This window comes from Centruroides vittatus, unplaced genomic scaffold (assembly GCF_030686945.1).
Source record: "Centruroides vittatus isolate TY-2023 unplaced genomic scaffold, ASM3068694v2 contig_165, whole genome shotgun sequence".
In the NCBI taxonomy this organism is placed as follows: Eukaryota; Metazoa; Arthropoda; class Arachnida; order Scorpiones; family Buthidae; genus Centruroides; species Centruroides vittatus.
Window position 1 is genome coordinate 1 of NW_027121000.1, and position 19,634 is coordinate 19,634.

The 19,634-nt window shown below is 39.9% G+C and overlaps 2 protein-coding genes across 2 annotated transcripts; both read right to left on the reverse strand.

Moving 5' to 3' along the window:
- Nucleotides 1–4,370: 4,370 nt before the first annotated feature.
- On the reverse strand, nucleotides 4,371–5,585 carry LOC136968889 (uncharacterized). The gene has a single exon (XM_067262953.1). It carries the CDS (start codon nucleotides 5,583–5,585, stop codon nucleotides 4,371–4,373), a length of 1,215 nt encoding a protein of 404 aa, XP_067119054.1.
- An 11,175-nt stretch (nucleotides 5,586–16,760) lies between these two features.
- LOC136968890 (uncharacterized) lies at nucleotides 16,761–17,975 on the reverse strand. Its single transcript, XM_067262954.1, has one exon. It carries the CDS (start codon nucleotides 17,973–17,975, stop codon nucleotides 16,761–16,763), a length of 1,215 nt encoding a protein of 404 aa, XP_067119055.1.
- Between the last annotated feature and the right edge of the window lie 1,659 nt (nucleotides 17,976–19,634).

Genomic DNA, 19,634 nt, shown 5'->3' on the forward strand with positions numbered 1-19,634 from the left:
TAATTGGTACGACACTTCGTACAACACGAAATCCCTGCCGAATGGAAGGAAACTACCTGGTGGATTCTAAACAACATTGTGATGACCAAAGACTACCTCCACATATACTGTCACATGCTCAGCACCAGATGTCCTCGCTGCAGCAGTAACGAAAAAATCTTCCATACCTTTTTTGAATGTGTCACAGCTAATAGTGTTCACAACTAGATAAACGAAATCTTTAAAACAAACATTTCCTGGTCTTGTATCAAACTTCTCAACAATCTCCCTGTAAGAAACAAAAATAAATACTGCCTTAATCGAATGATTGCCTTGAAAGAGACTCATTTCAAAGACAAGGTGTGCCCTCCTTTTCAATAAAAAAAATGAAACGCGACGAATTGTTAACAAAATTCGTGATGATGTATTTCAGTTTTAATTTTGAGATTTGCATTTCTATCGATATAACCGCCAAAACCCGCCAAAAAACTATTACTTTAGAAATATGTTAGTTAGTTAGTTCTAGTTTTTTGGCACAAGAGCCATACAGGCTATGCTGCGCCATGACAAATGGTAAAATTAAACAAAGCTAAATATATATATCACAAGGCGTCAATACAACACAAAAACACAAACAAACAGAACAACACAAATATAAATATATAATAAATAAATAAATAAATAAATAAATTAGTTAACTTAAATCTCTCTATTAATATTTATAACTTTCAAAAAGTTCAGTATCTTATCAAGATTTGGCCTCTGGCCCAAAATCTCTCTCAAAGTTGCATTTCCAAAATGCTGTCTGCGACTCTGGTCAAAAGCAACACAGTTGCAAAGTATATGTTTAACACTTAAAGTACACATGCAATACTGGCATACTGGCTGGTCATCACCCTTCAAAAGGTATTGATGAGTAAGCCGAGTATGTCCAATTCTCAGACGAGTAAGAATGACTTCAGATCTCCTATCATACTGTTTCTTGTGTGTCCAATTTTCTATTATAGGTTTGATCTCGTAAAGTTTATTGTGGACTTGTTCGTTCCACACATTTTGCCATCTCTCTGCTAGTCGTTTTTTAACAACCAGCTTCAAGTCACCTCCTTCAATAAACATTGTATGCTGAGAAGGACTTGCTGACTTTGCAGCTGCATCAGCTGCTTCATTCCCTTTTATACCTACATGGCCTGGGACCCAACAAAATTTTACAAAAATATTACTTGCAATAAGATGGCAAAACAGTTTGCGAATTTTAATCACTATAGAGTGAGAACTAGGTTCATGTGAGATCAAAGCCTGAAGTGCACTAACTGAGTCAGTGTAAATAACACAGCGACGATGACCTTTACTAATTATATATTTTAAGGCTAGATAAATAGCCTGCAACTCTGCAGTAAAGATGAAAGAATTCGATGCAATTTGTTCTGCCACGATCTCATCCTGGCAGACAAAGGCTGAGCCAACGTAATCAACCGATTTCGATCCATCAGTATAAATAAGAATTAAATTCCTGTCGTGGTGTTGAATTTCTGCAAAGTGCTGCCTATAGATGTAGTCCAGGGTGGATTCCTTAGGAAACTGCTTTAAGCTAATGTCAACATTTATCACAGGAGTTGACCAAAGTGATATATTATTGACCTCAGCCTGTGAAATGTTGCTTGTGTCCAGGTCAATCGTGCTGCTTACATTCTCCATTCTAATGTCAAATGTAGGGACACAACTTGGGCGAGCTGTAAATAATCTTTTCAGCTGAGTATCTGATACTCTACAATAAACTGAAGGTTTAGCCAGAGATTTCTGTTTAATGTAATAGAACAAAGACAACTGCTCTCTCCTGAGAGATAGTGGAGGCTCATAAGCATCCACGTACAAACTTTGAACAGGAGAAGTTCGAAATGCACCAGTGCACAAACGCAATGCTTGATGGTGGATTGGATCCAGCATCCGAAGAGTAGATTCTCGCGCAGAGCCATACACAACACATCCATAATCCAGCTTAGAGCGAACAAGGGCTCTATATATCCTGAGCATCGAACATTTGTCTGCTCCCCAGGATGAGCAGCATAATACCTTTAAAAGGTTCAGAGATTTTAAACATCTACTCTTCAAATTGCGCAAGTGTGGTAAGAACGTCAATTTATGGTCAAACACGACACCCAAAAATTTTGCTTCATTGACCATTGGGATTTTAACCCCATTTAGGTGAATTTCAGGGTCCAGGTGCAAACCACGCCTTCGGCAAAAGTGAATGCACGAGGTCTTCTCTGCATTAAAAGTAAAACCATTGGTCTTGGACCAATTGTCTATGCGATTTAGGGAGGTTTGCAGTTGTCTTTCAATAAAACTCATGTTAGTAGACTGACAGGAGATCTGAAAGTCATCCACATACAAGGAGTGTTTCACACTGGGAGGAAGACACTTAGCTATGCTATTAATTTTGATTAGGAACAGAGTCACACTCAGAATAGAACCTTGAGGAACACCCTCTTCTTGTGTGAAAGGCCTAGACAAAGTGTTGCCCATCCTAACTTGGAATCTTCGATTCTGCAAAAAGTTTTTTATAAAAATTGGCAGATTACCCCGCAGTCCAAATTCATGCAGATCACGGAGTATTCCATATCGCCAGCAGCGATCATAAGCCTTCTCTATATCGAAAAACACAGACACTAAGTGCTGTCGTCTTACAAACGCTTCGCGTATAGATGTTTCAAGGTTTACTAGATTGTCTGTGGTACTTCTGTTCCTACGAAATCCACTCTGATGTGGTGAAAAGTAGTTCTTTTCCTCTAGGAGGAACATCAGGCGTCTGTTTACCATTCTCTCGAAAAGTTTGCAGAGACAACTAGTCAGAGAAATTGGTCTATAATTAGAGGGATTCTTGCAGTCTTTACCTGGCTTGGGAATGGGAATTATGATAGATAGCCTCCAAGAGTCAGGAAAAGTATGTTCTGTCCATATTCTGTTGAACAGATTCAGAAGGTTACTAAGGGAATTGTCTGACAGATTTTTAATCATGCTGTAATGGATTTTATCCGGCCCTACAGCAGTATTCCCCGAGCGAGAGATTGCTGTACATAGTTCTATTCTGCTGAATGGCACATTATATTCCTCATTAGATGGAGAGTGGAAGTTTAGATATTGTTTTTCACTTTGGACTTTATAAGCCTGGAAATTTGTTGTATACATAATATTGCTGGATGAAGACGAAAATGTTTCACCCAACAAATCAGCAATACCTTTTATGTCACTGATTATTGTGCCATTATTTTCCAGCATGGACAGAGAGTGAGAAGCATATTTCCCATTAATTTTATGGATTTTATCCCAGACTGCTTTTGAGCTGGTGGAAGATGTTATGCTAGAAACATACTTCCTCCAGGAATCCCTTTGGCTTTGCCTCCTTATTTTTCTGGCATTTGCCTTTGCTTTTTTAAAAGCTATCAAATTCTCAGCAGTGGGGTATCTTCTGAAAATCCCCCATGCTTTCTTTTGTTTTTTAAATGCTGCCTCACAATTCTGATCCCACCATGGTTTCGGATGTTTTGGATATCTGGTTGACGTTTTCCCCATTGTTTTTTCGGCTGCCTGAATAATACTGGAAGTGACAACTTCTACTGCATCATTGATATCGGCAGTATTGACCATTTCCTCAGTGATGTTAGCCAAAGAGGAAAATGCAGGCCAATCTGCCGTTTCAAATTTCCAGCGTGGTGGACGGGCTGTTTCACAGCTTCCTCTGCCTCTATATTTTAAAAATATTGGAAAGTGGTCACTGGAAAGTGGATTAGATCCAACCTCCCATGTAAACGCTGAAAACAGATTTGGACTAGCTAATGTCAAATCAATGGCAGTAAATGTTCTTGTTGGGGCGTGGAAGTATGTCACTTCTCCAGTATTAAATAAATACAGTTGGTGATTACCTATGAATCTTTCAATGGCTCTGCCTCGACAATTGATGTCGTGACTGCCCCACATTGGATTGTGGCCATTGAAATCACCAAGTAGAATAAACGGAGTTGGCAGTTGTTCAACCAAGTCATCCAATTCATCCTCATTGACTCTGACATCTGGTGGCAAGTATATGGAACAAACTGTGACAGTTACTCCAATTGAAATTCTGACTGCCACAGCTTGCAGCTCTGTTGTTATTTGTACCGGTAAGGAAGGGATGCAATTTGAAACCAGTACAGCCACACCTCCACTGGCGCGAGTGTGGCTATCATCATCCTTACGGTAAAGATTAAATCCTTTTAAAGTAATTTTTTCTCCAGGTTTTAGATGTGTTTCCTGGAGTGCCACGCAGAGAGATGTGGTAGATGATGTCAAATGTTTAACGTCAGAAAAGTTGTTGCGGAAACCACGACAGTTCCATTGGATTATTTTATAATCCATTATGTGGTTGAGGCAGCATTCTTTGTAAAAGTATCCCTCTTTAGTTTTACAGCCGATTTGCCTTTTGGAGGCGAGTTTGGTGGTGTAACCACCTTATTAGTCTCCTCATCTGAGAAGTCAGAGAACTCACTCATAGACTGAGTCTCTGATCTTTTAGATTTAGAGAGGGCTGATTTTAATTTTTGTTTGTTCAGTGGGTTCTTATTAGCTTTTTTAGAACCCACATTTCTGGTTACTATCCCTGCTTTAGGTAGGGGTGTTTTTTTCTTTATATTCTCTTTTACTTCTGTATCTGTAGATTGAGTTAACAAGCATCTAGCATGGCGAGTAAAAGATTCATTTGGTGAAACGGAAATTTCTGTCTGAACCGCACATGTCTTTGTGGACTTCAAAACAGAAGCAAATGTCTTTTGTTGTAATGATGCACTTTGAGTGACCATGCGCCGAGCCTCTGGGTAAGGTATGTTGTTAACTGTTTTTAGGCGTTGAATTTCTTTTTCTCTTTGCCATGCAGGGCATTTCCGAGAATAGGCTGGATGGGCATCCTGGCAGTTCACACAGTGTGGAGTACTTTTACATTCAGTACTGTTGTGGCCTTCAGTTCCACACTGTGCACATAAGCTTTTGCCTCGGCAGGAGGTCTGGGAATGTCCAAATCGCTGGCATTTGAAACAACGCAGCGGATTTGGAACGTATGGTCGAACTGGGCATCGAAGATATCCCGCAGTAACGAATGATGGCAATGTTGGCTTTCCGAAAGTGAGAATCAAATGTTTAGTCGGTATCAGCTTGCCATCACGACGAATGGAGATGCGTCGAACGGCAGTGACACCTTGATCTGCAAGACCGATCTGGATGTCTGCTTCATCTTCAGACATCAGATCGACCTCAGATATCACACCACGTGACGAGTTCAAACTTGTGTGTGGTGTGATTGTGACATTTATGTCTCCTAGAGATTTAGTCTTTAAAAGCTTTGCTGATTGTTGAGGAGAGGCTGCCTCAACGAGTAAATCTCCTGACCTCAATTTTTGGATTTTTTTAAGATGCCCAATGGTTGATTCAAATAATTTTTGAATCAAAAAGGGGGAACGTTTAGACAGAGATGTTTCTCCCGTAGCATGAACAATAAGGTAGGCTGGTTGGTTAACGGAAGTAAAATCACTTGGTGGTGATGCTTTGGTACCTAATGTTTTAGATTGTAGTGAATCCATATTGAAAAAGTAATATTCAGCTCCCGGTGACCCCACCCACCATGGGGTCCAACAAGGGGATGCCGTCACATGGGAGACTCCCATAGACCGTCACACCAGGGTTTCCCAGGAGCTATACCCTCACAATGCAGTCAAGAAGAGCACATCTTGCCTGACGTGTCTGCCCGGTCTGCATCGATCGGTTGACTCCAAGCCGAGGTCAAGAATGACTCAACGACCAGCCGATTGACTCAAACGGAGCCTGATTTGAGCCTCCCGTTTATCCGAAGCAGGGGCCAAAGCAGTGTGTTGGGGACGTTATGTTGCCCCTCAACTACCAGGATCCCCCTTTCCGGCATACGGGCCACCACGCACGGCAAACACGTGGGTGGGCGTTCAGATCCCAGGATGGTACAAAGAATGAGGTACTAAACCATCTCTGGGAGGTTCCCCTACCACGGACAGCAACCCACATCGAGGGGAGAGCAGACAAGGGCTCTATAAATTCTGAGAATTGAACATTTGTCTGCTCCCCAGAATAAGCAGCATAATACCTTTAAAAAGTTCAGAGATTTTAAACATCTACTCTTCAAATTGCGCAAGTGTGGTAAGAATGTCAATTTATGGTCAAACACGACACCCAAAAATTTCGCTTCTTAGACCATTGGTATTTTAAGTCCATTTAGGTAAATTTTGGGATCCAGGTGCAAACCACCCCTTCGGCAAGAATGGATACACGAGGTCTTCTTTACATTAAAAGTAAAACCATTGGTCTTGGACCAATTGTCTATGCGATTTAAAAAGGTTTGCAGTTGTCTCTCAATAAAACTCATATTACTAGACTGGCAGATCTGAAAGTCGTCCACATACAGAGAGTGTTTCACACTGGGAGAAAGACACTTAGCTATGCTGTTAATTTTAATTAGGAACAGAGTCACACTCAAAATACAACCTTCAGGAACACCTTCTTCTTGTGTGTAAAGCCTAGATAAAGTTGTGCCCATCCTGACTTGAAATCTTCTATTCCGTAGAAAGTTTTTTATAAAAATTGGCAAATTACCCCGCAATCCGAATTGGTGCAGATCGCGGAGTATTCCGTATCGCCAACAGCGATCATAAGCCTTCTCTATATCGAGAAACACAGACACTAAGTGCTGTCGTCTTACAAATGCTTCGCGTATGAATGTTTCAAGGTTTACTAAATTGTCCGTCGTACTTCTGTTCCTACGAAATTTACTCTGATGTGGTGAAAAGTACTCCTATTCCTCTAAGAGGAACATCAAACATCTATTTACCATTCTCTCAAACAGTTTACAGAGACAACTCGTAACAGAAATTGGTCTGTAATTAGAGGGATTCTGGCAGTCTTTGCCTCGCTTAAGTATGGGAATAATGATAGATAGCCTCCAAGAGTCTGGAAAAGTATGTTCTGTCCATATTCTGTTAAACAGATTCAGAAGATCACTGAGGGAATTGTCTGACAGATTTTTAATCATGCTGTAGTGGATTTTATCCGGCCCTACAGCAGTATTCCCCGAGCGAGACATCGCTCTATGCAATTCGATTCTGGTAAATTGCACATTATATTCCTCATTAGATGAGGAGTGAAAGTTTAAGTACTGTTTTTCACTTTGGGCTTTGTAAACCTGAAAATCCTTTGTATACATAATATTGCTGGATGAAGAGAAAAACGTCTCACCCAACAAATCAGCAATACCTTGTATATCGCTGATTATTGTGCCATTATTTTCCAACATGGACAAAGAGTGAGAAGCATATTTCCCATTAATTTTATGGATTTTATCCCAGACTGCTTTTGAGCAGGTGGAAGATGTTATGCTGGATACATACTTCCTCCAAGAATCCCTTTGGCTTTGCCTTCTGATTCTTCTGGCATTTGCCTTTGCTTTTTTAAAAGCAACCAAATTGTTAGCAGTGGGGTATCTTCTGAAAATCCCCCATGCTTTCTTTTGATTTTTAAATGCTGCCTCGCAATTCTGATCCCACCATGGTTTCGGATGCTTTGGATACCTGGTTGATGTTATCCCCATTGTTTTTCCAGCTGCCTGAATAATGCTCGATGTGACGGCTTCAACTGCATCATCGATACCAGCAGTATTGACCATTTCCTCAGTGATGTTAGCCAAAGAAAAGAATTCGGGCCAATCTGCCGTTTCAAGTTTCCAGCGTGGTGGGCGGGCTGTTTCACAGCTTTCTCTGCCTCGATATTTTAAAAATATTGGGAAGTGGTCACTAGAGAGTGGATTAGATCCAACCTCCCATGTAAATGCTGAAAACAGATTCGGGGTTGCTAATGATAGGTCAATGGCAGTGAATGTTCTTGTTGGGGCATGGAAGTATGTCACTTCTCCAGTATTAAATAAATACAGTTGGTGATTGCCTATAAATCTCTCAATGGCCCTGCCTCGACGGTTTATGTCAAGACTGCCCCACATTGGATTGTGGCCATTGAAATCACCAAGTAAAAGGAATGGAGTCGGCAGTTGTTCAACCAAGGCATCCAATTCATCTTCATCGACTCTGACATCTGGTGGCAAGTATATGGAACAAACTGTGACAGTTACACCAATTGAAACCCTGACTGCCGCAGCTTGCAGCTCTGTTGTTATTTGTACCGGTAAGGACTGGATGCGGTTTGAAAGCAGTACAGCCACACCTCCACTGGCGCGGGTGTGGCTGTCGTCATCTTTACGACAAAGATCGAATCCTTTTAAAAGAAATTTTTTCTCCAGGTTTTAGATGTGTTTCCTGGAGTGACACGCAGAGAGATGAGGTAGATGATGTCAAGTGTTTAATGTCAGAGAAGTTGTTGCGGAAACCACGACAGTTCCATTGGATTATTTTATAATCCATTACGTGTTTCAGGCAGCATTCTTTGCGAGGGTATCCCTCTTTAATTTAACAGGGAGTCTCTCTTTTGGAGGTGACATTGGTTTTGTAATTTCCGTATTAGGCTCTTCGTCAGATATGTTAGAAAACACTCTCACAGATTGAACTTCTCATTTTTTTGAAACTTCAAAGAGTGAAAGAAGCCCTCTCTATTTGTTAAGTGAGTTCTTAGTGGTTTTTTTAGAACCCACATTTCTGGTTGTTACCCCTGATTTACTTACAGAGGTTTTACTCTTTGTGTTCTCCTTTTCTTCTGATTGTGTAGATGGGATCAATAAGCATCTTGCATGGCGGGTAAGAGATTCGCTTAGGGATACAGAAATATCTGTTTGAACCCCACATGTCTTAGTAGATTTCAACACGGCAGCAAATGTCTTTTGTTGCATAGGAGCACTTGGAGTAACCATGCGACAAGCCTCTGGATATGATGTTTTTCACAGGTTTTATAAATTGAATTTCTTTTTCTCTTTGCCGTGCATGGCATTTCCGGGACTGGGCAGTATGGGCATCTTTGCAGTTCACACAGTGTGGAGTACTTTTACATTCAGTACTGTCGTGACCTTCAGTTCCACACTGTGCACATGAGCTTTTGCCTCGACAAGAGGTCTGGGAATGTCCAAATCGCTGGCATTTAAAGCAGCGCAGCAGGTTTGGAATATACGGACGAACTGCACAGCACAGATGCCCTGCTGTAATGAAGGATGGCAATGCCGGATTGTTGAACGTGAGAATTAAATGTTTTGTGGGTATCAACTTGCCGTCTCGATGGATCGAAATGCGTCGAACAGAAGTGACACCTTGGATTGAGAGGCCAGTCTGAATGCCTGATTCATCTTCAGACATCTGATCAATTTCAGATACCACACCACATGATGAGTTCAAACTTCCGTGTGGTGTGACCGATATTCCCATGTCTCAAAGAGTTTTCATTGTCAAAAACTTTGTTGTTTGTTGAGGACAGGCTGTTTCTACTAGTAGATCCCGCCCTCAATTTTTGAAGTTTTTTTAAATGCCCGATAGTTGATTCGAATAATTTTTGAATCAAAAAAAGAGAACACTTAGTACATGCAACTGGAAAAAAACCCCTTGGTATTAAGCAGGTTGGCTGGAGGTCTTTTCTTTGGTCGCTTGTTTTGGGTTTTTGCAATCCATATTTAAGAATTTATATTCAGCTCCAGTGACCCCACCCACCATGGGGCCCAACAGGGAAATGCCGTCACATGGGAGACTCCCATACACTGTCACACCTGGGTTTCCCAGGAGCTACACCCACACAATGCAGTCGAGAAGTGCACATCTTGTCTAATGTGTCTGCCCAATCTGCATCGATCGGTTGACTCCAGGCCGAGGCCAAGGATGACTCAACGACCAGCCTATTGACTCGAACAAAGCCTGATTTGAGCCTCCCGTTTATCCGAAGCAGGGTCCAAAGCAATGTGTTGGGGACGATATGTTGCCCCTCAACTACCAGGATCCCTCTTTCCCGCATACGAGTCACCATGCATGGCAAACACGTGGGTGGGCATTCAGATCCCAGGGATGGTAAAGAAGAGTTACTGAACCATCTCTGGGAGGTCCCCTCACCACACACAGAAATCCAGATCGATAGGCAGAGTATACAATGACATCAAAAATAATGCCTCTGGCTTCAATATTGTAGACAACATCAATATCTTAGGTGTCTGGTATGGCAGGGACAGCAACCAGAATAACCTCAACAGCATAATCAATATCATCAAGAAAGCAGCATCAGGCTGGGAATCAATTTGGCTTTACCTGCCCAAACGGACCAATGTGGCAAACAAAGTTCAAAAATCACCAGAATAATGTATTACGCTCTACATCAAATCTTAAAAACAATGAAATGAAAATCATTGATAAACTAATACAGTGATACCCAGAGTTACGTGATTTTCAAAACTCGACAATTCATCTTTTGTTTGAGCACCACGCAACTCCTGATTACTCATTCCTCCCACACTATTCTTCAGCTTAGATGTTTGGACGTATCGCATAGGAATCGACGCATAAATAACACAAAATAAATTGTAGCTATTTATGTGTTTGTCATATCTACAGACTTCAGAGACTACTCTATGTCATCCGAACAAAGTATAACCAATTCTTCTGCATCAAACGAGAAAAGAAACACTATCTTTGGAATGTAAAGTTAACATTATTAAACACTTAGATACAAAAATGAAGACTTCTTTGCCAAATAACAAATTTAATCTACCAGAATCGACAGTCAGAACAATTAAAAAAGGTAAAGAAAAAATTCTCGAAGCTGTGAAAAATGCTCAATCTTTAAATTCAAGCATCATTCGTAAATGTCACGGTATTATTGCTCAGATGGAAACAATGTTACAGTAAGTCCTCTACTTACGAACTTAATCCGCTCGTAGCGGTCGTTCGCAAGTCAAAAAGTTCGTAACTTGAAAAGACGAATTTTACGAATAAAATGCTTTATTAAACTAAAAAAATCGTTATTTCTTAATGTAAGCCCATAGACCACGTGATGACAGTCGATCGACAAAACATGGCAGCAATGACTCGTGTGTCGCTACTCTGATATCTAAGTACAGTCTAACTTAGTTATAACAACAACCCTAATGTAACATCAAATTTTTATCTGTCCCACGACTTTACTATACTAGATAATATTAAAAAACCCTGTTTTAACGTCATATTTGAAGCATTCCCAAATTTACAAAACTAGATTACAAATTTATTTCACAAAGAAAATACTACGTGTTTAGTCCTAGGGTCAGAGTCCACTTCCTAGAACGACTGTGGGTGGTACTCTCACCACCTGACTTCGGTGGGGTGAGGTTTGCTACACTTTTAACGGCATGACGATTGGTTATTATATACTCATTTTTGAATTACTTTAATGTAATATGTTATATTAAATATAATAGAATATTTAACAATTTAGCTTAACTAGTTTATAAAGAAATAATAATTGAATTATTTTAATTGGCATACATTAGTTTAACCTTTTGTTGCCTTTTGATTTGACATTATTCTCAAAACTAAGTTCCGCCATTATTGAAACTTATGACTAATAGAAATTTCTTATAAAAAGTATTTTTGAAATTTTTAATTACATCGATGTAAACTTAGACATAATAATGTTTATTAAGTGGATTTAAACATGTAGTTTGCATTTTTATAGATATGATAGTAAATTTATGATGATTATATTATCTGCAAAGTCTATTATCATTATAACATCAAAAAATTGCCGGTCCCATGGATGACGTTATAAATGAGTTAAACTGTACTCTACACATGATCATGTTAACCGGCCATCTGTCAACTTTGTTCGTAAGTCGAGGACTGCCTGTATCTAAGATTTTATTAAACTTTTTTTTTCTAAATTTGTTTGCTTTAGTCTCCGGCCCCAATTAAAAATAATTTGTATGTATTTATATGTGAAGTTATACCCCGACTTACATGAATTCAACTTATGCTATAGGCGGGACCGGGCGATAACCGCATAAGTTTGGGGTATTACTGTATTCAAATATATCTGGCAAAGTAACTACAAACCTCTTCACAGAAAAGTAATGATAAATGAGATCAATCAAGATGGCTGAAAGATCTTGGACATTAAGGACCTCAAATGCTCTATCCAGCTCTCTAACATGATCAACTCTACGCTATTCCACAATCACCCACTCTATGATGTCACCTGTTATCTTCTAGAACTGATCATAAAACGCATTGAAAACTCCCCTGCAAGCAGGCCCTTCCTTATTGACAACTCAAGCAGGCTTAAAAACTGGAGAACCATTGTCAACATGCTCCTCAACAACTTAATTGGTAACCAAATAAAACCCTTTTTCATCTATAGAACTATTCATGGATAATGCATCAATGCCAATCTCAACAACTCTTCAATTAATTGGTACGACACTTCGTACAACACGAAATCCCTGCCGAATGGAAGGAAACTACCTGGTGGATTCTAAACAACATTGTGATGACCAAAGACTACCTCCACATATACTGTCACATGCTCAGCACCAGATGTCCTCGCTGCAGCAGTAACGAAAAAATCTTCCATACCTTTTTTGAATGTGTCACAGCTAATAGTGTTCACAACTAGATAAACGAAATCTTTAAAACAAACATTTCCTGGTCTTGTATCAAACTTCTCAACAATCTCCCTGTAAGAAACAAAAATAAATACTGCCTTAATCGAATGATTGCCTTGAAAGAGACTCATTTCAAAGACAAGGTGTGCCCTCCTTTTCAATAAAAAAAATGAAACGCGACGAATTGTTAACAAAATTCGTGATGATGTATTTCAGTTTTAATTTTGAGATTTGCATTTCTATCGATATAACCGCCAAAACCCGCCAAAAAACTATTACTTTAGAAATATGTTAGTTAGTTAGTTCTAGTTTTTTGGCACAAGAGCCATACAGGCTATGCTGCGCCATAACAAATGGTAAAATTAAACAAAGCTAAATATATATATCACAAGGCGTCAATACAACACAAAAACACAAACAAACAGAACAACACAAATATAAATATATAATAAATAAATAAATATATAAATAAATAAATAAATTAGTTAACTTAAATCTCTCTATTAATATTTATAACTTTCAAAAAGTTCAGTATCTTATCAAGATTTGAACTCTGGCCCAAAATCTCTCTCAAAGTTGCATTTCCAAAATGCTGTCTGCGACTCTGGTCAAAAGCAACACAGTTGCAAAGTATATGTTTAACACTTAAAGTACAAATGCAATACTGGCATACTAGCTGGTCATCACCCTTCAAAAGGTATTGATGAGTAAGCCGAGTATGTCCAATTCTCAGACGAGTAAGAATGACTTCAGATCTCCTATCATACTGTTTCTTGTGTGTCCAATTTTCTATTATAGGTTTGATCTCGTAAAGTTTATTGTGGACTTGTTCGTTCCACACATTTTGCCATCTCTCTGCTAGTCGTTTTTTAACAACCAGCTTCAAGTCACCTCCTTCAATAAACATTGTATGCTGAGAAAGACTTGCTGACTTTGCAGCTGCATCAGCTTCTTCATTCCCTTTTATACCTACATGGCCTGGGACCCAACAAAATTTTACAAGAATATTACTCGCAATAAGATGGCAAAACAGTTTGCGAATTTTAATCACTATAGAGTGAGAACTAGGTTCATGTGAGATCAAAGCCTGAAGTGCACTAACTGAGTCAGTGTAAATAACACAGCGACGATGACCTTTACTAATTATATATTTTAAGGCTAGGTAAATAGCCAGCAACTCTGCAGTAAAGATGGAAGAATTCAATGAAATTTGTTCTGCCACGATCTCATCCTGGCAGACAAAAACTGAGCCAACGTAATCAACCGATTTCGATTTATCAGTATAAATAGGAATTAAATTCCTGTCGTGGTGTTGAATTTCTGCAAAGTGCTGCCTATAGATGTAGTCTGGGATGGATTCCTTAGGAAACTGCTTTAAGCTAAAGTCAACATTAATCACAAAAGTTGACCAAGGTGATATATTATCGACCTCGACCTGTGAAATGTTGCTTGTGTCCAGGTCAATCGTGCTGCTTACATTCTCCATTCTAATGTCAAATGTAGGGACACAACTTGGGCGAGCTGTAAATAATCTTTTCAGCTGAGTATCTGATACTCTACAATAAACTAAAGGTTTAGCCAGAAATTTCTGTTTAATGTAATAGAACAAAGACAACTGCTCTCTCCTGAGAGATAGTGGAGGCTCATAAGCATCCACGTACAAACTTTGAACAAGAGAAGTTCGAAATGCACCAGTGCACAAACGCAATGCTTGATGGTGGATTGGATCCAGCATCCGAAGAGTAGATTCTCGCGCAGAGCCATAAACAACACATCCATAATCCAGCTTAGAGCGAACGAGAACTCTATATATCCTGAGCATCGAACATTTGTCTGCTCCCCAGGATGAGCAGCATAATACCTTTAAAAGGTTCAGAGATTTTAAACATCTACTCTTCAAATTGCGCAAGTGTGGCAAGAATGTCAATTTATGGTCAAACACAACACCCAAAAATTTTGCTTCATTGACCATTGGGATTTTAACCCCATTTAGGTGAATTTCAGGGTCCAGGTGCAAACCACGCCTTCGGCAAAAGTGAATGCACGAGGTCTTCTCTACGTTAAAACTGACACCATTGAGTCTTGGACCAATTGTCAATGCGATTTAGGGAGGTTTGCAGTTGTCTTTCAATAAAACTCATGTTAGTAGACTGACAGGAGATCTGAAAGTCATCCACATACAAGGAGTGTTTCACACTGGGAGGAAGACACTTAGCTATGCTATTAATTTTGATTAGGAACAGAGTCACACTCAGAATAGAACCTTGAGGAACACCCTCTTCTTGTGTGAAAGGCCTAGACAAAGTGTTGCCCATCCTAACTTGGAATCTTCGATTCTGCAAAAAGTTTTTTATAAAAATTGGCAGATTACCCCGCAGTCCAAATTCATGCAGATCACGGAGTATTCCATATCGCCAGCAGCGATCATAAGCCTTCTCTATATCGAAAAACACAGACACTAAGTGCTGTCGTCTTACAAACGCTTCGCGTATAGACGTTTCAAGGTTTACTAGATTGTCTGTGGTACTTCTGTTCCTACGAAATCCACTCTGATGTAGTGAAAAGTAGTTCTTTTCCTCTAGGAGGAACATCAGGCGTCTGTTTACCATTCTCTCAAAAAGTTTGCAGAGACAACTAGTCAGAGAAATTGGTCTATAATTAGAGGGATTCTTGCAGTCTTTACCTGGCTTGGAAATGGGAATTATGATAGATAGCCTCCAAGAGTCAGGAAAAGTATGTTCTGTCCATATTCTGTTAAACAGATTCAGAAGGTTACTAAGGGAATTGTCTGACAGATTTTTAATCATGCTGTAATGGATTTTATCCGGCCCTACAGCAGTATTCCCCGAGCGAGAGATTGCTGTACATAGTTCTATTCTGCTGAATGGCACATTATATTCCTCATTAGATGGAGAGTGGAAGTTTAGATATTGTTTTTCACTTTGGACTTTATAAGCCTGGAAATTTGTTGTATACATAATATTGCTGGATAAAGACGAAAATGTTTCACCCAACAAATCAGCAATACCTTTTATGTCACTGATTATTGTGCCATTATTTTCCAGCATGGACAGAGAGTGAGAAGCATATTTCCCATTAATTTTATGGATTTTATCCCAGACTGCTTTTGAGCTGGTGGAAGATGTTATGCTAGAAACATACTTCCTCCAGGAATCCCTTTGGCTTTGCCTCCTTATTTTTCTGGCATTTGCCTTTGCTTTTTTAAAAGCTATCAAATTCTCAGCAGTGAGGTATCTTCTGAAAATCCCCCATGCTTTCTTTTGTTTTTTAAATGCTGCCTCACAATTCTGATCCCACCATGGTTTCGGATGTTTTGGATATCTGGTTGACGTTTTCCCCATTGTTTTTTCGGCTGCCTGAATAATACTGGAAGTGACAACTTCTACTGCATCATTGATATCGGCAGTATTGACCATTTCCTCAGTGATGTTAGCCAAAGAGGAAAATGCAGGCCAATCTGCCGTTTCAAATTTCCAGCGTGGTGGACGGGCTGTTTCACAGCTTCCTCTGCCTCTATATTTTAAAAATATTGGAAAGTGGTCACTGGAAAGTGGATTAGATCCAACCTCCCATGTAAACGCTGAAAACAGATTTGGACTAGCTAATGTCAAATCAATGGCAGTAAATGTTCTTGTTGGGGCGTGGAAGTATGTCACTTCTCCAGTATTAAATAAATACAGTTGGTAATTACCTATGAATCTTTCAATGGCTCTGCCTCGACAATTGATGTCGTGACTGCCCCACATTGGATTGTGGCCATTGAAATCACCAAGTAGAATAAACGGAGTTGGCAGTTGTTCAACCAAGTCATCCAATTCATCCTCATTGACTCTGACATCTGGTGGCAAGTATATGGAACAAACTGTGACAGTTACTCCAATTGAAATTCTGACTGCCACAGCTTGCAGCTCTGTTGTTATTTGTACCGGTAAGGAAGGGATGCAATTTGAAACCAGTACAGCCACACCTCCACTGGCGCGAGTGTGGCTATCATCATCCTTACGGTAAAGATTAAATCCTTTTAAAGTAATTTTTTCTCCAGGTTTTAGATGTGTTTCCTGGAGTGCCACGCAGAGAGATGTGGTAGATGATGTCAAATGTTTAACGTCAGAAAAGTTGTTGCGGAAACCACGACAGTTCCATTGGATTATTTTATAATCCATTATGTGGTTGAGGCAGCATTCTTTGTAAAAGTATCCCTCTTTAGTTTTACAGCCGATTTGCCTTTTGGAGGCGAGTTTGGTGGTGTAACCACCTTATTAGTCTCCTCATCTGAGAAGTCAGAGAACTCACTCATAGACTGAGTCTCTGATCTTTTAGATTTAGAGAGGGCTGATTTTAATTTTTGTTTGTTCAGTGGGTTCTTATTAGCTTTTTTAGAACCCACATTTCTGGTTACTATCCCTGCTTTAGGTAGGGGTGTTTTTTTCTTTATATTCTCTTTTACTTCTGTATCTGTAGATTGAGTTAACAAGCATCTAGCATGGCGAGTAAAAGATTCATTTGGTGAAACGGAAATTTCTGTCTGAACCGCACATGTCTTTGTGGACTTCAAAACAGAAGCAAATGTCTTTTGTTGTAATGATGCACTTTGAGTGACCATGCGCCGAGCCTCTGGGTAAGGTATGTTGTTAACTGTTTTTAGGCGTTGAATTTCTTTTTCTCTTTGCCATGCAGGGCATTTCCGAGAATAGGCTGGATGGGCATCCTGGCAGTTCACACAGTGTGGAGTACTTTTACATTCAGTACTGTTGTGGCCTTCAGTTCCACACTGTGCACATAAGCTTTTGCCTCGGCAGGAGGTCTGGGAATGTCCAAATCGCTGGCATTTGAAACAACGCAGCGGATTTGGAACGTATGGTCGAACTGGGCATCGAAGATATCCCGCAGTAACGAATGATGGCAATGTTGGCTTTCCGAAAGTGAGAATCAAATGTTTAGTCGGTATCAGCTTGCCATCACGACGAATGGAGATGCGTCGAACGGCAGTGACACCTTGATCTGCAAGACCGATCTGGATGTCTGCTTCATCTTCAGACATCAGATCGACCTCAGATATCACACCACGTGACGAGTTCAAACTTGTGTGTGGTGTGATTGTGACATTTATGTCTCCTAGAGATTTAGTCTTTAAAAGCTTTGCTGATTGTTGAGGAGAGGCTGCCTCAACGAGTAAATCTCCTGACCTCAATTTTTGGATTTTTTTAAGATGCCCAATGGTTGATTCAAATAATTTTTGAATCAAAAAGGGGGAACGTTTAGACAGAGATGTTTCTCCCGTAGCATGAACAATAAGGTAGGCTGGTTGGTTAACGGAAGTAAAATCACTTGGTGGTGATGCTTTGGTACCTAATGTTTTAGATTGTAGTGAATCCATATTGAAAAAGTAATATTCAGCTCCCGGTGACCCCACCCACCATGGGGTCCAACAAGGGGATGCCGTCACATGGGAGACTCCCATAGACCGTCACACCAGGGTTTCCCAGGAGCTATACCCTCACAATGCAGTCAAGAAGAGCACATCTTGCCTGACGTGTCTGCCCGGTCTGCATCGATCGGTTGACTCCAAGCCAAGGTCAAGAATGACTCAACGACCAGCCGATTGACTCAAACGGAGCCTGATTTGAGCCTCCCGTTTATCCGAAGCAGGGGCCAAAGCAGTGTGTTGGGGACGGTATGTTGCCCCTCAACTACCAGGATCCCCCTTTCCGGCATACGGGCCACCACGCACGGCAAACACGTGGGTGGGCGTTCAGATCCCAGGGATGGTAAAAAAGAGATACTAAACCATCTCTGGGAGGTCCCCTCACCACGGACAGGAACCCACATCGAGGGTAGAGCAGACAAGGGCTCTATAAATTCTGAGCATTGAACATTTGTCTGCTCCCCAGAATGAGCAGCATAATACCTTTAAAAAGTTCAGAGATTTTAAACATCTACTCTTCAAATTGCGCAAGTGTGGTAAGAATGTCAATTTATGGTCAAACACGACACCCAAAAATTTCGCTTCTTAGACCATTGGTATTTTAAGTCCATTTAGGTAAATTTTGGGATCCAGGTGCAAACCACCCCTTCGGCAAGAATGGATACACGAGGTCTTCTTTACATTAAAAGTAAAACCATTGGTCTTGGACCAATTGTCTATGCGATTTAAAGAGGTTTGCAGTTGTCTCTCAATAAAACTCATATTACTAGACTGGCAGGAGATCTGAAAGTCATCCACATACAGAGAGTGTTTCACACTGGGAGAAAGACACTTAGCTATGCTGTTAATTTTAATTAGGAACAGAGTCACACTCAAAATACAACCTTGAGGAACACCTTGAAGAATGCAGACAAAATTTATCTATTTTAACCCTTAATTACAAATCTTATAATTATTGCAAATCATATCACAAACCATGTTTCTCACTTTTATAGCAAATTTTAATAAATAAAGTAATGTTTTCAGCAATCTTAAATAGCCTTCCTCAGGTTTAACATGTTCTAATTGACGTTTGAAATTAAGATTTGAAACTTCACGTTTCACTTGTGAGTTAAGATGACTCTTTCCCTTTGGGAAAATAAAGGGGATAAAGTTAATTCTTCCAACGTCAGGAAAGTCGAGGGACTAATATGTTGTGGGAAACATGGTACAGACAGACGAAGACACCTCTTTACCATTTAACCTGTTTATTGTAAAAATTTGTTTACAATATAGCTAAAGTTGTTTTCGTTTCTCGTCTTAAGTTCATAGTGGCGGTAGTGGAATCCTGAGCAATGTTCAGTGAACAATCCGGAAAGGAAAGTTTATTTGATTTCTGTTTGATGTCTAGCACTAACATATATCACTCGTGTTTTTCCTGAGTTAGAAAAGTCCTCCTTTTGAAAGGCAACTGTTAATTTGTGGAAGGAAAATATAGCCCTCTATCGTTTCCTGGATTGGTTTCGGACCATCACCCATGCTTTATGATGGGGATCTAATAGATTCTCCAATTTACTTACATCAATCGAAGAATCCGAGTTCACAGAAGTAGTCATTGTCTTTTCAAACAAT